This window comes from Oncorhynchus clarkii, chromosome 31, assembly GCF_045791955.1.
Source record: "Oncorhynchus clarkii lewisi isolate Uvic-CL-2024 chromosome 31, UVic_Ocla_1.0, whole genome shotgun sequence".
In the NCBI taxonomy this organism is placed as follows: Eukaryota; Metazoa; Chordata; class Actinopteri; order Salmoniformes; family Salmonidae; genus Oncorhynchus; species Oncorhynchus clarkii.
In genome coordinates this window covers 16213926-16232838 of record NC_092177.1, presented here as the reverse complement: position 1 = coordinate 16232838, position 18913 = coordinate 16213926, and the positions used below count along the sequence as shown (strand labels likewise).

General features: G+C 48.7%; 3 protein-coding genes across 3 annotated transcripts; 1 reads left to right on the top strand and 2 right to left on the bottom strand.

Moving 5' to 3' along the window:
* Positions 1-136: 136 nt before the first annotated feature.
* On the bottom strand, positions 137-3306 carry LOC139390527 (transmembrane protein 179). The gene is made up of 4 exons (XM_071137694.1): positions 2779-3306; positions 2297-2434; positions 2017-2095; positions 137-1662 (listed from the first exon to the last, which is right to left on the bottom strand). The coding sequence occupies exons 1-4, from the start codon at positions 3099-3101 to the stop codon at positions 1438-1440; spliced, it is 765 nt and encodes a 254-aa protein (XP_070993795.1). The 5' UTR covers positions 3102-3306; the 3' UTR covers positions 137-1437.
* A 634-nt stretch (positions 3307-3940) lies between these two features.
* LOC139390526 (tetratricopeptide repeat protein 9C-like) lies at positions 3941-8936 on the top strand. Its single transcript, XM_071137693.1, has 4 exons — positions 3941-4066; positions 4825-5177; positions 5311-5493; positions 5714-8936. Exons 2-4 carry the CDS (start codon positions 4829-4831, stop codon positions 5854-5856), a joined length of 675 nt encoding a protein of 224 aa, XP_070993794.1. The 5' UTR covers positions 3941-4066; positions 4825-4828; the 3' UTR covers positions 5857-8936.
* Positions 8937-9077: 141 nt separating this feature from the next.
* Positions 9078-18379, bottom strand: LOC139390822 (uncharacterized). Its single transcript, XM_071138221.1, has 6 exons — positions 18118-18379; positions 14407-14440; positions 14046-14050; positions 13503-13712; positions 12778-13044; positions 9078-11875 (listed from the first exon to the last, which is right to left on the bottom strand). The coding sequence occupies exons 1-6, from the start codon at positions 18377-18379 to the stop codon at positions 9354-9356; spliced, it is 3300 nt and encodes a 1099-aa protein (XP_070994322.1). The 3' UTR covers positions 9078-9353.
* Positions 18380-18913: the final 534 nt, after the last annotated feature.

The window sequence follows — 18913 nt, the reverse complement described above, 5'->3', positions numbered from 1 at the left end:
CTCAACCAATTCAAATGTTTGTCTACGAATGATCTAGAAACAAACAAAACGGATCTAAAATCAGCACTGCAAGCCAACTTCTAGTTCCATGCCCAGCGCAATGTCAACAAGTTATAAACATAGTAACTCCCCAAAATGAAACGCTTTTTTTTTATTCATAGGAAGATATTTTTTGATTTACACAAACAGGATGCTAAATAAAAACATTAACATAAATAACCAGTATAAAATATCATCAATATTGCCAGTAATACTCCAAAATGCAATAGATTATAGACAGTCTATCTCTCTTCCGGTTTATTTTTCCGCTATCTGTGTGTCACCACGACTACTGAGGTCAGAGTTCAGAGTTTGAAGGTCAAGACAATTTGGAATACGTGTTTTTCCGAGTGTATTCTGTCTCTATCCTATACCTCCCTAAACCTTCTTGGCTCAGCCTAGTTCACACATATACTTGTTCTGATACTACTATCATCAAAGCTATATATTTGTGAAAAATCTGGAGGCTTCAAATGCCTTGAAAGGAGCTGCATCTACACAAATAGCATCATACGACAACCTTCACTAGAGGAAGAGAGTGATTCTGTGACACAATAAAACATTAATGTGTCTTTCTCACACAGTGATCCTATTTGAATATAGTGTCTCTCTTTCAAAAAATACTATATGCTTCTTGCTTCTCAATGAAAGCGCCTCAGTACAAATGTTCATTTACTCAAACAATGAATTACTTTTGCCTTGGGATCTATTGCACACAACATGCAAATGGTACATTTGCCAATTTTGGAACTGTTGGATATAACAGACATACATATTGAACAAACACTTTTAGGTCATGTTTTGTTGAAACAGACAACCCTGTAAAATAATAACTTAGTATTTATATGTAACTAATTTGGCACAGGTCAGTCAGTCAGCTACCTTGTTATGAAGTTAGTGAGCTATGCACTGATGAATGTCACTAATATCATACTGATTGTGATCACATATTAAACCATATGTCTAAGACTCTAAGATAAGACGGTACTAGTTAAACATCTAATTAATAAATGCAATAACATTACTTCATTTATTCCTTTTTTGGTTACCGTACGTTCAATGAATCCCCTTTGGTCTGAAAAATAATTGGTAGATGACGATTTGTGGTTGGAGGTTGAACCCTGTTAAATAAGAGGCTACAGTAAGTGGTGAATGGTGGTGGTGATGAGATTTAGCAGAACAAAGGTCTTGGGGTTCAATAAAAACACTGGGTGTTGGTAATGAAGGGTTATGAGGGATGGAATTCATAAAAATTCAAATGGGTTTAAACAAGGGTTCAATCAAACTACAAACTGTAGTCCAGTCTCTTGAATCAATACATTCTTAGCTTCTTTGTTTCATATAGATTTCCACCCCTCATAATGTGTAGCTGCGTGGAGTTCCATTGGCATTAGGGGTTTAGACAAAGATGATGCTGGGTGCTGTTGATAGGGGTTGTGCGGGTGAGGGTGAGCCCCGGTCTGATCCTGATGAGCCTGAGGAGGAGGAAGAGTGACCGAGGAGATGCTCCTTCTCCCTGGGCAGGCAGGGCCCGCTGATGTGCTCGCTGTGGGAGTGGTAGAGACGCATGAAAGACAGGATGGAGTGGGTCAGCCACAATGCTGTCACACTCCACAGAGCAACCTGGAGAGAGAGAGAGAAAGATTATTATCAGTTAAAGTATAGATTATAAGTATTATTGAATAGAGAAACAAAAAGAGAAAGAGAGTTATAACACAATAATAATAATAAGAACACTAATAATAATAATAATAACAACAATGATCATAATAACAATAATAATAACAGCAACAATAATAATAACAAGAAGAAGAAGAAGAAGAGGGTGTAAGGGGAAATAGAGAGCACAGAGGGAGAAAAAAACTGAACTAAATCACAAGTACACTGACTCACTCATGTTAATGCAAAGCAGACCATTTCTATTTTGAGCAGGGAAAGCCCACTGGCATGAGATATGGGCTATGGGGGACTACATACCTCTGCCAGAGTGAGCTCAGTGTAGAAGGAGGACGTCTCTACATCCAGGTACATGGGGACGGACTGGGATTCTGCACAGCTGCACGCAAACAGACAGAGACAAGAAACTGTCAATATTTAACAAGGCAACAGTCAAACCCCTGCAGCTTGACCCTCACACTCACTGCAATGTATGCAACACACCGGTCGATGCACAGAGATTTTCCTGACCAAATGACCTGGCCTGGAAGACCCTAAAGTACGACCTGTTGATATATATGTCTCAGTATATGAACATTACCTGTAGGGTCTGGTGTTGTCGTCTGTGACAGTGTTGCACCAGGAGGCCAGCCCCAGGGAGAGGGTGACACTAGCCCCTCCAGATAGGAACAACACACACAGGCTCAGGATCAGGGTCAGGAAGGCAGAGAACAAGGTGCTGGAAAATAAACATAGTAATAACATTGGTGACTGTGAACTACTGAAAACATTGTAATTTGACGTAAACTGTTATAACTATGTAATAGCAGTTACCGATGACACATATGACTAACAATGCATTGCACAATTTGATATTTCATAATGGTCATTATTATTATTATGAGGCTAGTTATGTCATTTATGTTTCCATTTGTATCGTTGTTTTTTAAATATTTTATATATATATATATATATATTTAACACACAAAAATACTATATATATATATATATATATATAGGCCTACTTTATGTACTATTGTACTATTGATTAACTATTTCAAAGCCTATGGAAAGCCTACTCACTCGTCAAGCCGTCCGTGGAGATAGAAGATGCTTCGCCAGCCCTGCGCAGCACCATACAGCACCGTGAAAACACCGACAAAAGTTGCGAACTGGCATGCAGACGGTGGACCCCATTGCTGTACCACCAAGTGTGAAATCTCACCCTGTTCCACAGAAATGTCGGTTCGATTGTCCGTTCTCCAAGAACCAGTGGTGAAAAGCGCACAACGCCCTTTGAAAGCTGAGCCGTTTAGCGCCAGCGGGACAACCACCATCAACCCGGCCAGTACTGACAGGGTGTGGGCTGCGCAGTGAGCCACCAACAGTCGCCGATCAAGCTCCATATCCTAAATCTAAAAGATCGATCAAAACGAACTAAATACAGGATATCTTCAGGCAGTACCGTCCCGTTTATTCGGTATTATCTTGAATTATTAAACTACCATGTGTCATATTTCTGAAAGAAAACAGGATATTTAAAGAACAGACTGCACGCAAACTAGCATTACAACACTCCCTTCCCCTTACAAATGTGCCAGTGACGCACTTGCATACGACACATACTGGAGCGTTGGACACATTTCCTAGAGATGCAGTGCATGCTGTCAAAACGTTATCATTTTGCAAATGTATTATTTGACTCAATCAACTGAGTGGTACTTTTTAATCGTGGTACTTTTTAATCATGGTACTTTTTAATCAATCATTATCCATAATAGCGACAAATGTGTGTTTTTTTTTTAGTTATGTAAGATGCATGGGACAGAATGTACGCCAGGTTCGAAAGGGGGGTACAAAGCCGACCCCCACCTCTTGTCATTTAAAGTCGGTCAGTAGGACAACATTAATCCGATCAACCTTCCTAACAATGGACCATTGCAAAAGTCTGTCCTATAAATCATTTATAGGATTATGTCATATAAATAAGACATACTGCAGCCTAGGTCATCTACAATTTATGAATTATTTTATTTGTTCCAAACAAACTTCTACAAACTTCTAGGACTCTTCATTAATTCACCAAAGACATAAACATTACACCATTTTACTTTACAGTATTGATGAACGCTCTTTCATTGATGGATGCATCACATAGTCATGTCCATGTTACTACAGCAGGTGGCGCTAAAAAAACTAGAAAATCAGTTCCGTTGCAGTCAACTAGGTTGGGTACTCTCACCACAGAAGAAGAAAAAGCAGGAAGTGCTTGTCTGAACACCAATGTTGTGATTGTTTGGATGTGCTCTAGCTAGGTGGACAAGTTCAAGTATTTTATTTGTCTTTTGTGTAAAGATCAATAGACTGTAAGGTGAGTCGCTATTACAATTTTTTATAACGGTCAACATATGACCATGTCAATTGGAAGTTACTTTGCATCTTGTTCACTCACATGCGTGTCTATCGCGCAAGCTAGCATAAAAAAAACACGTTTTTTCTTGTTAGCTCGTACAGGACCTAGGTAGGACACTCCATATAACGTCTTAGTGAATAAGTTGAAATGACTAGCTAGTTTTTCTTTTCCAATATATTGTTTTCCAATATACATCAAGGGAAGGTTTCAGATTTCAGGGCAATAGCACCTCCAGTTCTTTACTCATAATAAATTACACGTTTTATTGGTCACATACACATATTTAGCAGATGATATTGCGGGTGTACCGAAATACTTGTGGCCCTAGCTCCAACAGCGCAGGAACGTTAGTATCTAACAGTTCACAAAAGTACACACAAATCTCAAAGTAAACCTTAGAATTAAGAAATATATAAATATTAGGACGAGCAATTTCGGAGTGGCAGTGAGTACAATACAGTATATACATATGAAGTGAGTAAAACATTATGTAAACATTATTAAAGTGAACAATGTTCCATGTCTATGTACATAGGGCAGCAGCCTCTAAGGTGCAGGGTTGAGTAACTGGGTGGTAGCCGGCTAGTGACATTGGCTAAGTTTTGTCTTAAGATTTAGTGTTGGTGTGTACCACCCAAGTAACACAACAATGTGTCTAGTCATCTAATATCATGTCTTCTCGTGTACTTATGTTCCCATCTCCACTGGCCATCAAGTACCATGGCGAGTCCAGAGCCACCAGGTGGTGAGATTATGGAGCTGGGGGCCGGGGCTGCAGTGGCAAGCTGTTCAGGCTCTTCTTCTACCAGTCCTGGCCCCTCAGGTGCCAAAGTAGACTCCCAGCTCCAAGATGCTATCCACCTAAAAATGGAGGGGAACAAATTCTACAAAGAGAAAAACCTTCGGTCTGCCATTGGACGTTACCACCGTTCGTTGCTCGTTCTGCGTAGTTTAGACTCTGATGTCACTGCGGCAGTGAAGGGGTTTGGTCCTGAGGCTCCTGTACTCACCGCAGGACAGGAAGAACTACTTAGGAACACACAGGTGGACTGCTACAACAATTTAGCAGGTATTACAGGCCTCGATACGTGGCATGCAGTGAATAACCCTTTTAAAGTAATGTATAATCCTGAACACAATGAACAATCCCCCCTCTTTCTTGACTGACTTTTCTCCCTTTTCTGTCTCACCCCCTTTCTTAGCCTGTCTGTTGCAGAGAGAATGTGTAGACTACACGCGTGTCCAGGAGTACAGCTTGCGGGTTTTGCAGTGGCGTCCGGGTGACATCAAGGCCCTGTACAGAGCAGGAGTGGCCTCTCTGCAGCTGGGAAACGCACAGAGTGCCAAGCAATACCTCACTCAGGCCAGCAAAGGACAACCCAATGGTAGCTCAGCTTTTTGACTGCTCTCCCTACCACAGCCTTTGAGTAAAACAAAAGTTTATTGATGAGTTGTGAGGGCGTGTTATAGGCATACTATTCTATTCCCCAACAGAATGAAGTAGATCACAATATATTGTTTTATTTTTGTGTCTATGCTATTCCCATTCTCCTAATGTTGACTGAAATTTGAATAACTTTATTTGTCACTGTGTCTCTTTAACAGACACTAATGTGAGGAGGCACCTGCAGCAAGCGGAGGATAGGCTGAGCACAGAGTACCAGAAGGAGAAGGCTCTGTACCGAGGCATGTTCTCCTCCAGTCAGAGAGCAGGGGAGGGGGCCAGCGGAGGAGTCACCCAGAAATAAGTTCCCATCAGGAGGGATGTTCTGTTGTTTTGACCCTGAGGATTGAGAAGAGCACTGGAGAAGAAAGAGGAAACAAACCTAGACTGGACACCTAAGAAGAGCTACAGCATGTTAGAGGGAATCGGCCTAAGGCCGGTTGGCTAATATTGATCACATAATATATTGATCACATAATGAGTAGATATTTGCCTGATGACCAACAGGAAGCTATGTCGTTGGAGGCTCAAAAGGGTTGAAGGTCAAAGTGAGGGTACTCAAAGAGACTGTTTTGTGCACTGTTCAAACTCAAAGTCCTATTATGCCTTCTGAATGTGGTTGTTTCTGGTCTAATGATCAGTTGTGTTACTTTTTGTGTACAAAATGTTTTGATTCAACTTAATAAATATTTTTTGAAATGACAGCGGTACACTGGCGTTACTACTGCTGCGGTACACTGGCGTTACTACTGCTGCGGTACACTGGCGTTACGACTGCTGCGGTACACTGGCGTTACTACTGCTGCGGTACACTGGCGTTACTACTGCTGCGGTACACTGGCGTTACTACTGGTGCGGTACACTGGCGTTACTGGTGCGGTACACTGGCGTTACTGGTGCGGTACACTGGCGTAACTACTGTGGTACATTGGCGTAACTACTGCTGCAGTACACTGGCGTTACTACTGCGGTGCACTGGCGTTACTACTGCGGCGGTGCACTGGCGTTACTGGTGCGGTGCACTGGCGTTACTGGTGCGGTGCACTGGCGTTACTGGTGCGGTACACTGGCGTTACTGGTGCGGTACACTGGCGTTACTGGTGCGGTACACTGGCGTAACTACTGCGGTGCACTGGCGTTACTACTGCGGCGGTGCACTGGCGTTACTACTGCGGCGGTGCACTGGCGTTACTACTGCGGTGCACTGGCGTTACTGGTGCGGTACACTGGCGTTACTGGTGCGGTACACTGGCGTAACTACTGTGGTACATTGGCGTTCCTACTGCGGTGGTGCACTGGCGTTACTACTGTGGTGCACTAGCGTTACTGCAGCGGTACACTGGCGTTACTACTGCGGTGCACTGGCGTTACTGGTGCGCTGCACTGGCGTTACTACTGCGGCGGTGCACTGGCGTTACTGGTGCGGTGCACTGGCGTTACTGGTGCGGTGCACTGGCGTTACTGGTGCGGTGCACTGGCGTTACTACTGCGGCGGTGCACTGGCGTTACTGGTGCGGTGCACTGGCGTTACTGGTGCGGTGCACTGGCGTTACTGGTGCGGTACACTGGCGTTACTGGTGCGGTACACTGGCGTTACTGGTGCGGTACACTGGCGTAACTACTGTGGTACACTGGCGTTACTACTGCTGCGGTGCACTGGCGTTACTACTGCGGTGCACTGGCGTTACTACTGCTGCGCACTGGCGTTACTACTGCTGCGGTGCACTGGCGTTACTACTGCTGCGGTGCACTGGCGTTACTACTGCTGCGGTGCACTGGCGTTACTACTGCTGCGGTGCACTGGCGTTACTACTGCTGCGGTGCACTGGCGTTACTACTGCTGCGGTGCACTGGCGTTACTACTGCGGTGGTGCACTGGCGTTACTACTGTGGTGCACTAGCGTTACTGCAGCGGTACACTGGCGTTACTACTGCGGTGCACTGGCGTTACTGGTGCGGTGCACTGGCGTTACTACTGCGGCGGTGCACTGGCGTTACTGGTGCGGTGCACTGGCGTTACTGGTGCGGTGCACTGGCGTTACTGGTGCGGTGCACTGGCGTTACTACTGCGGCGGTGCACTGGCGTTACTGGTGCGGTGCACTGGCGTTACTGGTGCGGTGCACTGGCGTTACTGGTGCGGTACACTGGCGTTACTGGTGCGGTACACTGGCGTTACTGGTGCGGTACACTGGCGTAACTACTGTGGTACACTGGCGTTACTACTGCTGCGGTGCACTGGCGTTACTACTGCGGTGCACTGGCGTTACTACTGCTGCGCACTGGCGTTACTACTGCTGCGGTGCACTGGCGTTACTACTGCTGCGGTGCACTGGCGTTACTACTGCTGCGGTGCACTGGCGTTACTACTGCTGCGGTGCATTGGCGTTACTACTGCTGTGGTGCACTGGCGTTACTACTGCTGCGGTGCACTGGCGTTACTGCAGCGGTGCACTGGCGTTACTGCAGCGGTGCACTGGCGTTACTACTGCTGCGGTGCACTGGCGTTACTACTGCTGCGGTGCACTGGCGTTACTACTGCTGCGGTGCACTGCCGTTACTGCAGCGGTGCACTGCCGTTACTGCTGCGGTGCACTGGCGTTACTACTGCTGCGGTGCACTGGCGTTACTACTGCTGCGGTGCACTGGCGTTACTACTGCTGCGGTGCACTGCCGTTACTGCTGCGGTGCACTGGCGTTACTACTGCTGCGGTGCACTGGCGTTACTACTGCTGCGGTGCACTGGCGTTACTACTGCTGCGGTGCACTGCCGTTACTGCTGCGGTGCACTGGCGTTACTGCTGCGGTGCACTGGCGTTACTGCAGCGGTGCACTGGCGTTACTACTGCTGCGGTGCACTGGCGTTACTACTGCTGCGGTGCACTGGCGTTACTACTGCTGCGGTGCACTGGCGTTACTACTGCTGCGGTGCACTGGCGTTACTACTGCTGCGGTGCACTGGCGTTACTGCAGCGGTGCACTGGCGTTACTGCAGCGGTGCACTGGCGTTACTGCAGCGGTGCACTGGCGTTACTGCAGCGGTGCACTGGCGTTACTACTGCTGCGGTGCACTGCCGTTACTACTGCTGCGGTGCACTGGCGTTACTACTGCTGCGGTGCACTGGCGTTACTGCTGCGGTGCACTGGCGTTACTACTGCTGCGGTGCACTGCCGTTACTGCAGCGGTGCACTGCCGTTACTGCAGCGGTGCACTGCCGTTACTGCAGCGGTACACTGCCGTTACTGCAGCGGTACACTGGCGTTACTGCAGCGGTACACTGGCGTTACTGCAGCGGTACACTGGCGTTACTGCAGCGAGGTGGATGGAAGTATTCAGAGTCAAATAAATTGTATTAGTTGCCTTTTATTAATAATAATCCAAGATACACACATTTGTTTCAAATAACATTTTATTCTTAATGATTACTTTACTGATATCCATTTCAAAATCCTGAGCACAATATTCATTTATACAACATTTTGTTTGCTGATTTTGGTCTTTATAGCCAATATGATTGTACTTCAAAGGCAACATACAGTGTGTAAACTTCTATTTGATATACACTCCGAGAGGAGAACAAGCTCAGACTACCGATTGCTGTGACCGTCCACAGAGATGTCACAGAGCTGCATGCAAAGGGGACCACTCACACAGTCACACACAGTCACATAGTACTACTGAGAGTCAAGTTCAACAGAATCAAGTTTAGAAAGGGAAAACATTGGCACCCCCTTATCAGCCAAAATACAACTGCCTGAATATTGACTGTAACTTAGTGGCAAAAACACTTTCTGTGATTTTCTCACTTCCTTGACGTCTTGTGTTTCAAACTGAGAGACCTCACTGAGCTAAACACCCTTCTACTCAGGTCCCTCAGCGAGCGTGAGCGTGTGAGGGGTGCCCTACTTGGAGGGGATGGAGAGAACGATGGGGAGGAGAGAGGAGGAGAGAGGGAGGGACAGCTATCCTCTAGGCTCTGAGAGCTAGAGAGGTGGAAGAGGCTGGCAGTAGAGGACAAGCGCTTTTCTTCTTCTGCTCTTCCTCCAAACACCAACGGACGAACTCCCTCCACACTGACCTCCATGCCTCTGCCGATGTCCAGGGAGGAGGTCCACTGTGCCCCCCTCAGATGCTCCTCTTTTAGGGCTCGAGGATCCAGCACTTCCCCCTGGGACTCACTGCGGAACAGAGCCTGCCTGGACAGCCTCAGGCTGGAGCTACGCTTGTCCCAGCCACCACCACCACCCTTCCCTTTGCGTTTTGAGGCACTGCTCTCTTTCTGTCGCCTCTCTGTCTCTTTGTTGGCCTGCTGCTTCTCCTTTTGGTAATTGTCCTTCTTTCTCCTGATCCCCTCTCTCTTCCACCTCTCCTTGTTCTCCTCAGCTTCTTCCCCCCATGAATGCCCTTCGAAGTCCCTCCAGAGTTTGTCTGCCCCCTTCTTTGGCGTCTGGGCCGTGTCATGACTGCCTTCCTCTCCCCAGTTGCTGCTGTAGCACCTCCCTTTCCTGTGGAAGCTGCTTACCGTCGATGCCCTCACCAACTCCCTGGACACATGCTTCCCCTGGTAGAGCCCCTCCCCATCCACCCTCTTCCATCCTTCTCCCTCCCCATCTACCCTCCATCTACCCCCTCCACCCCCTGCACACTGCCGTAGCGACCCCCCTCTGGGCCGGATGCCGCCCCCTTGTGGTGAGCTGCTGTCCCTGACGCGAGGCAGGGAGCACTGGAATGGGTCATCCCGCCGGAACACAGAGAATGGAGTAGTGGCGAGGGGGGAGGGCTGGAGAGGGCGGGGTGGGGAGCGTACCCTGGGGTGGTCACGAGACGAGGGGGAGGAGGCAGTAGAGGAGGAGGGGTCGGATGGGGAAGGGGTTTGTTGGCAGTGGAAGGTATGTGTGTGGTGGTGGGTGACATGATGATGGGTAGATGGATGGGTTGAGGTGGACTGGTAAGGGTGATTGGGGCTACTGGAATGGGAACTGGAGGAGTTGGTGACACTGAGGGACAGATGGATCGGCCTCTGGGGGTCGAGGTCAGTCTCGTTACTGGCGTGGAGGTGGCGGACACTGGAATAATCATGATGATGAGACTGGTGGTCATTCCGGGCTGTCTGGCGGGAGGAAGGGGAGGAGCTTTGGCCTTTAAACTCTGACCCCTGACCTTTTCTCTCGGTGTCGCTCTGGAAGCAGTCAACATCCAGCTCCACACCCTGCTCCATCAGCCCCACCACCACAGCCCGGGGCAGGCCAGAGAGACGGGAGATCTCCCCCACCATCGCTGAGTCCTCGCTGAGCATACTCGGGCTGGCGTCCGGGGCATTGACGCTGGGTTGACTCATTGTCACTTTCCCTGGTGAAGAATCCAATCTACTCCAGTCCAGTGAGCGGGAGATTCCTAGACCTGACCCAGCCCCTGACCCGGTGACCTCCAGAGAGCTCCGGTGATTGAGGTTGGAGGGACAGGTTGAGATGCGTGGCCTCACCCTCAGGGCAGGGGTGGGAGTGGCGGCGCTGGAGAGGGAGGAGGTGGAAGGAGAGGGGGAGGCAGTGGGGGTAGCATGGTCACTCCTTAATACACCACTAGTGCTAATACCTTCCTTGGAGTTTGAGTCTAAACCCAGGTTTTTGTTCAGATTGGGGCTGAGGTTGAGACTGAGGTTGAGATGGAGGTTGATTTTGAGATCTTCTCCTGTCACTGAGGGCAGGTGGCCCAGGTTTATGGAGTTCCTACTGGCCTTCTTACTGATACTGCTGAGGCTGACCCGTGCAGAGTTACCCAGAAAAGACTTGCAGGGCGTCACACTGCCCCCTGTCAGGTTGGAGGGGGTACTGCGGCTCTCAAAGGCCGACAGCGACTGAGTGGAGCCGTGGCCAGGGGTTCTGGGGCCCCTGTGGGAGCCTTGCCTGGGGATGGCGGTAAGGGTGGTGTCAGGGGGGGCAATCCGGCTTCGGTACTGGTGAGCCAGCCTGGTGATGTACTGCTCCAGCTGGGTGAAGGTGGAGGGCTGAGGAGGCTGGGGGGGCCGGAAGAGGGGAGTGGACTGAGATTCTTCAGCCTGGGTAGAGGAGTCCGGACTCGGCGAGAGGCGAGGGGAGGGAGAGGGGTTCTGACTGTAGGTGAAGAGGGGGCTCTGGAGGGCCACGGCATGGAGGGGGCTTGGGTACGGGTACACCTCCTTGGTTCTCCGGGACACCAGGTCAGAACAGAACCTGGGGTCGAGTTGGGGTCGGAGGTCTGGGAGCGGGAGGAGGGAGCCGGCATGGGGGTCGCCCAGGCTGGCGCACAGGTCAGACAGGAAGAAAAGGCTGTTCATTTCCAGGTCAACTGGGATCAAAGGACGAGAGACAGAAAGTTGATGAATGTCAGTCAGCTTGTGAAGAAGCAAAAGCATTTATCTAGGACTATGGTCCCAGGACTCCCTGGAAAGCAGTGACATTTATCTAGGACTATGTTTCCAGGACTCTCTGGAAAACAGTGACATTTATCTAGGACTATGTTCACAGGACTCTGGAAAACAGTGACATTTATCTAGGACCATGGTCCCAGGACTCCCTGTAAAACAGTAACATTTATCTAGGACCATGGTCCCAGGACTCTGGAAAACAGTAACATTTATCTAGGACCATGGTCACAGGACTCCCTGTAAAACAGTAACATTTATCTAGGACCATGGTCCCAGGACTCCCTGTAAAACAGTAACATTTATCTAGGACCATGGTCACAGGACTCCTTGTAAAACAGTAACATTTATCTAGGACCATGGTCCCAGGACTCCCTGTAAAACAGTAACATTTATCTAGGACCATGGTCCCAGGACTCCCTGTAAAACAGTAACATTTATGTAGGACCATGGTCCCAGAACTCCCTGTAAAACAGTAACATTTATCTAGGACCATGGTCCCAGGACTCTGGAAAACAGTAACATTTATCTAGGACCATGGTCACAGGACTCCCTGTAAAACAGTAACATTTATCTAGGACCATGGTCCCAGGACTCCCTGTAAAACAGTAACATTTATCTAGGACCATGGTCCCAGGACTCCCTGTAAAACAGTAACATTTATCTAGGACCATGGTCCCAGGACTCCCTGTAAAACAGTAACATTTATCTAGGACCATGGTCCCAGGACTCCCTGTAAAACAGTGATAATTATGTCTGAATGGCCTCTACTGGTTAAATACAGATGAACTGTACTGAAGAGTGAGTGCATTTATATTTATCTGACCCGTAGACACTGGTCTCCTATCAGTGATCTCTGTGGTCTCCTCAATGCTCTGAGTCCTTGGCTGCTGCGTGGCCTCCGGCCACTGGGTGTCTCTGTGGTCTGCAGAGAGAGCCCGCTGCTCCCACAGCCTGAAGGCTCCCCCTGAGGGTGGTCCTTGTCCAGCCCGGACTAGCCCACCTTTTACTGGACCCCCCTGGGCCAGGGATGCCTCACTGGACACAGAGTAGCAGGAGTCTGATAGGGAGCTGCCACTGACTGAATAAAAACCTACAGAAGGATGGAGGGTGGGAGAAATAAAGAGGGAGGAAGAGAGATGGGGAGCAAGAAAGGGAGAGAGAGTGTAGGCCCAGAGAGAGAGTGAGAAGGTGGTCACCACAAAGAGTGATTAAGTGGTGTTAAGAAGATAACAAGAGAGGGGTAAATAAAGGAACAGGGAGAGGAGAGGGTTAATATTTAATATGGCTTTTCAACATGGTGTCTCACAAAGTAAACAAAACTGTGTTATTGGCCAAAGCCAGGCCCAGGTTACAGAATGGGCATGCAGGGCTGGAGGTCAGGGCCCCTCCAGATAACATATGAACACATCACAAGCCCCCTGGAGGTACTGTAGGTACCCCGGGGCCCCAGAATTGGTAGTCCGGCCCTGGCCAAAGCCCTATGGGTGTCACAGACCACCCCCAAATTACGCCCCCATGGTACGATCACACAACCACACAGCCCATTACCTGAGCTGGGCCTGGAGTAATAGTCCAGCTGGACTGCACCATCAAGTTCTGGGGGTAAGAGCAGGTCAGATGGAGCATCCCAAGAGAGGGTGGAGCAGCGTGAGTTATCCCCACCATCCCCATCAACTCTGGAACGAACCGGCCCATCTCCTCCAGAGTTCCCCCCACTGTCCTTGTCCAACGTGCTGGTGTGGCATGGTAACACTGTTTCTGAAGGAGAAGAGAGAACCTGAAAGACAGAAAACAGGGGTATTCAAGTCACAACTTGCCTTTAAAGAGATGATAATTAGAGAGTGGTGTAGAATGGATCTATAATGTTCTTATTTACTAAACACTGATGTCATCAGCCTTACTGGAAGTTCTAGAACACTCGTGAACATGATGTGTTCTTTCTCCTCAAAAGCCAATACATGACTTTCTTCTTACTTAGATGAATGTGATGACCCTTGACCCCTGCGGTGATGCCCTATATTAGCCGGATAGGGTTATGGGGTGGAGGGGACAACAGGGGGCATTGTTCACAGTCAGGCCTGATCAATCCACCGTTACTACGGAGATAAACAGGAGACAAAACAGGTGACTCATACTGCCTAACTGAGAGGAGAAGACAGGTCTGTGTCCCAAATGGTACCCTATTCCCTATGGGGCCCATAGGGCAATGGTCAAAAGTAGTGCACTACATAGGGAATAGGGTGCCATTTAGGATGCACTCTCCCTCAGAGGGGGAGAGAAGGGGACTTTAAGGAATAATAGGGGAAGACAGATGACTTAACAAAGAGCAGTGGGGGCAGGAGGAGAGGGGGATAAGGGAGGATGACAGGGGGGTGGGGGCAGGAGGAGAGGGGGATAAGGGAGGATGACTGGGGGGTGGGGTCAGGAGGAGAGGGGGATAAGGGATGGTGACAGGGGGGTGGGGTCAGGATTAGAGGGGGATAAGGGAGGATGACAGGGGGGTGGGGTCAGGAGGAGAGGGGGATAAGGGAGGATGACAGGGGGGTGGGGTCAGGAGGAGAGGGGGATAAGGGAGGATGACGGGGTGGGGTCAGGAGGAGAGGGGGATAAGGGAGGATGACAGGGGGTGGGGACAGGAGGAGAGGGGGATAAGGGAGGATGACGGGGGTGGGGACAGGAGGAGAGGGGGATAAGGGAGGATGACGGGGGTGGGGTCAGGAGGAGAGGGGGATAAGGGAGGATGACGGGGGTGGGGACAGGAGGAGAGGGGGATAAGGGAGTATGACGGGGGTGGGGACAGGAGGAGAGGGGGATAAGGGAGGATGACGGGGGTGGGGTCAGGAGGAGAGGGGGATAAGGGAGGATGACAGGGGGTGGGGACAGGAGGAGAGGGGTATAAGGGAGGATGACGGGGTGGTGTCAGGAGGAGAGGGGGATAAGGGAGGATGACGGGGGTGGGGTCAGGAGGAGAGGGGGATAAGGGAGGATGACGGGGGTGGGGACAGGAGGAGAGGGGTATAAGGGAGGATGATGGGGGTGGGGGCAGGAAAAAAACTGATCCTGCTTATCTCTTCTTCTTCAGCTTACAAGCTTTGCTTCGTTTTCTCTCTCTCTCTCTCTGTCTCCTCTCTCTCTCTGTCTCCTCTCTCTCTCTCTGTCTCCTTCTCTCTCTCTCTGTCTCCTTCTCTCTCTCTGTCTCCTTCTCTCTCTCTCTGTCTCCTATCTCTCTCTGTCTCCTTCTCTCTCTCTCTGTCTCCTTCTCTCTCTTCTGCTACTTTTAGTTAGAAAAGTCATTCTCTAAGGGGAAGTGAGTGGGTGCTTGAGAGTGGGGGAGCTAAGGGGAAGTGAGTGGGTGCTTGAGAGTGGGGGAGCTAAGGGGAAGTGAGTGGGTGCTTGAGAGTGGGGGAGCTAAGGGGAAGTGAGTGGGTGCTTGAGAGTGGGAGAGCTAAGGGTGAGCGAAAAGAGGAGAGTGAAAGAGTGAGTGAGTCAGGGAGAGAACAAGTGTGATGAATATCCCGCTCAACCCCCATAATATCTTAAAGCTACCCCCTCCTCACCATAGCTACAGCTGCTCTCAATTCAATTGAAAGGGCTTTATTGTCATGGGAAACACATGTTTACATTGCCAAAGCAAGTGTAATAGATAATATTACAAAAGTGAAATAAACAGTAAAAAATAAACAGTTAACATTACACTCACAAAAGTTCTATAGGAAATGAGACATTTCAAATGTCATATTATGTCTATATACAATGTTGTAACGATGTGCAAATGCTCCGGTTCCTGCTCACTCTCCACCCACACAACAGACCTAGCAGAAGAACATTCAACTCATCCAGAGCCTGCCTGCCTGCCTGCCACACTCTAAAACACAAATAGCAAATGCCCTAAGATTCGCTCGCACACTAGCGTGCACATGCACACAAACACACACATAGAAAGTGATATGTAATATGATGTCCTTCTATGTGAGACAGAGACTCAGTCATTTTCCCTAAAGGTACAATATGTCCACACAATGCAAAGACAAATGACAGAAAATACTCCATTAAGAACGACGGACCACATAATGTGAACGTATAACATACTTTTGTGACGTACTTTCATGAAGCATCTATGTAGGGCTTACGAACACTTTATGAATACTCTATAAAGCCTTTATAAGTTGTTTTCAAAATGGGAAGCATATTTTTTGAGACGTTGGGAAAGATAGGCTACATTATTAACAGCACTTGCAGGCAGATATTGGTTATACACCTGCATACTATGCATTATTAATGAATTCTGTTGACTGTAACTGAAGAAGCAGAGGAGACGTATCAATCCAAGATAATGCCCTCTGATGTCATGTTTCTCTGTGTGGGCTGGGGGTTGATATAGGGCCAGCAATACATGTAATGGTGCAAATGTACATAGAAGAATGCTGGTGAGGGTGATCACAGTGTGGGCTTTGGCAGCAAATCAAGTGTTGATGGGGTGCAACCGTACTGTACTACTGTTACCCCACTGTGATAGTTCAAATAGCCACAGAGAGAGCGAGAGAGAGAGACAGATTGGAGAAAGAGAGTGACTAACTGCAGTCTGTATATCCAGTCACATTTCCCCTCTATCCTTTTCCCTCTCTCCTCTTCCCTCTCCTCGCTCCTCTTCCTCTCTCCTCTTCCCTCTCCTCTTCCCTCTCCTCTTCCCTCTCCTCTCCCCTCTCTGCTCCCCCTCTCCTCTTCTCTCTCTCTTCTTCCCTCTCTCCTCTCCTCTTCCCTCTCTCCTCTCCTCTTCCCTCTCTCCTCTCCCCTCTCCTCTCCTCTTCCCACTCTCCTCTTCCCTCTCTCCTCTTCCCTCCTCCTCTCCTCTACCCTCTCCCCTCTCCTCTTCCCTCTCTCCTCTCCCCTCTCCTCTCCCCTCTCCTCTTCCCTCTCTCCTCTCCCCTTCCCTCTCTCCTCTCCCCTTTCCTCTTCCCTCTCTCCTCTTCCCTCTCTTATCTCCCCTCTCCTCTCCCCTCTCCTCTTCCCTCTCTCCTCTGGGCAGAATTGGAGAAGTGATAACGTGTCATGTTGAAAATAACAACAGCAGAAGTAACTTGTCTCTTCATTTGTTGTTTAATATGCAAATCAGGTCTGCGTTGGCGGATGGAAAGGCAGCTACAGCGCTAGTCTCTATGGTGTGGGTGATGACTAATACCATTTAACATAGCTTAGGATGGATGCTGCTGAAAGCCACAGGGAACCTAGAGAATAAATCGATGCAGGGTTTCTGAGAAGGAAAAGGCAGTAAGTAGAATGCTGTGCTGATTCATTCCCTCGGGATATGATGACCATGCTCTATTTGATTAATTAAAAGGGAATGACTTGAGTTGTCCCTATTACTGGAGCTAAGTGACTGTTCACCAAACACTGTAACAACAAAGCAGCATGGTAGCCTAACCTACATGAGGTCAGGGGGTTCACAGACTATCAGGTTCAACTTCAGACTTCAAACTCAGGCTATGTGTAGGGCTATGTGACCTTCTGCATTCTATTCTTAGTATTGTACCAACTATGCAAGTGATAAACTTTATTCAATAGGTCTACAACTTACACTTGCACCAAGTTGTTTTACTATGGGGCTTTCCCAATCAAATAATCTTATCTCCCACACAAATATCAACCTATTCCCATACTACAGTAGCCTACTTACAAAGAAGACGTTTGTTCTATACAGAATATAGAACTCTGTAGAAATCTACAGAATGACCTGACCTAGGAGTAGAATTGTGTCTATAGGGTGTGTACGACAGTGCACATTCTTTACACAGATACATTTCTATGAGATGTCCTTGGGGAAAACTGGAATGTGAAATAGATGTGGGCATTGACACTCATCATATGAGATCCAGAAGGGGACAGAACCATAACACCCGTTGTCTTCTTAACCTTGACTGATACAAGACGGAATTAGAAGCAGTAGAGGCGGATGGATTGCTGTCAATTCTATTAGAATTATTTACACCTTTGTGTAATCAATGTCGCTCCGTGCTTATGACTCCATCGCTCAACCAGTGGAGAAGCGCAGCGCAGCAGTCTGTTTGATGGAACGGGATGGGAATGCCTTACTTGCAGATCAGCATGCATTCATATTTAATAACAACCAATCTTGTCAAGAGATCTGGGTCTACACACACACTGACCTGTTGCCTGCGGGATGTCGCAGAGCCATCCGAGGCTGCGCTCTCGAGGTTTTCCTCCTGTTTATCAGTGATGACAGTCACCGTGGTATCGGTGCTGCTGGTGTCTTTGAGGTCTAGTTCCGCATCGATCATGTCTAGATGTTGTCCCCGGAGCAGGTCCAGCTCTAGGATTCCGGCCAGGGTCGCTTTCAGCCGCTCGCCAATCCGAACCCGCTCGGTGCCCGACCAGAGCGAATTCACACAGCTGCGGCGGCCAGCCATTGTGGCGGCTGAATCGGCGGTGCTTGAAGAGCTTGGTGAGCTCATGAGCTTGGTCTCAATCACAATGGGCTATGTGGTCCAGCACAAGTCAGTGCAACATATGTTCTGACAATCAACAATAGCAACATTGTATCCTCCCGCCCAGCTCAACCAATGATTTGTTGTCAAAATTGCAGAGCCTACTTAACTATATCTCACCCATAAGACTATAGGCTACATTGAAGCATGCTGACTAAAGATTCACATGTATAACACTAAGGAGATTATCAAATCATATTCCATCTTAATCCTCGATATTGGTTTCATATTATGATCACCCAACTGTAACCGACCAACAGGGAGGATGTCAGAAACCTGGTAGTGTGGTGCTGGGACAACAACCTCTCCCCCAATGTCAGCAAGACCAAGGAGCTGATTGGGGACTTCAAGAAACAGGGGCTGCAGTGGAGAGGGTCAAGAGTTTCAAGTTCCTCAGTGTCCACATCACTGAGGACTTAACATGGCCCTCTCACACCAGCACAGTCATGAAGAAAG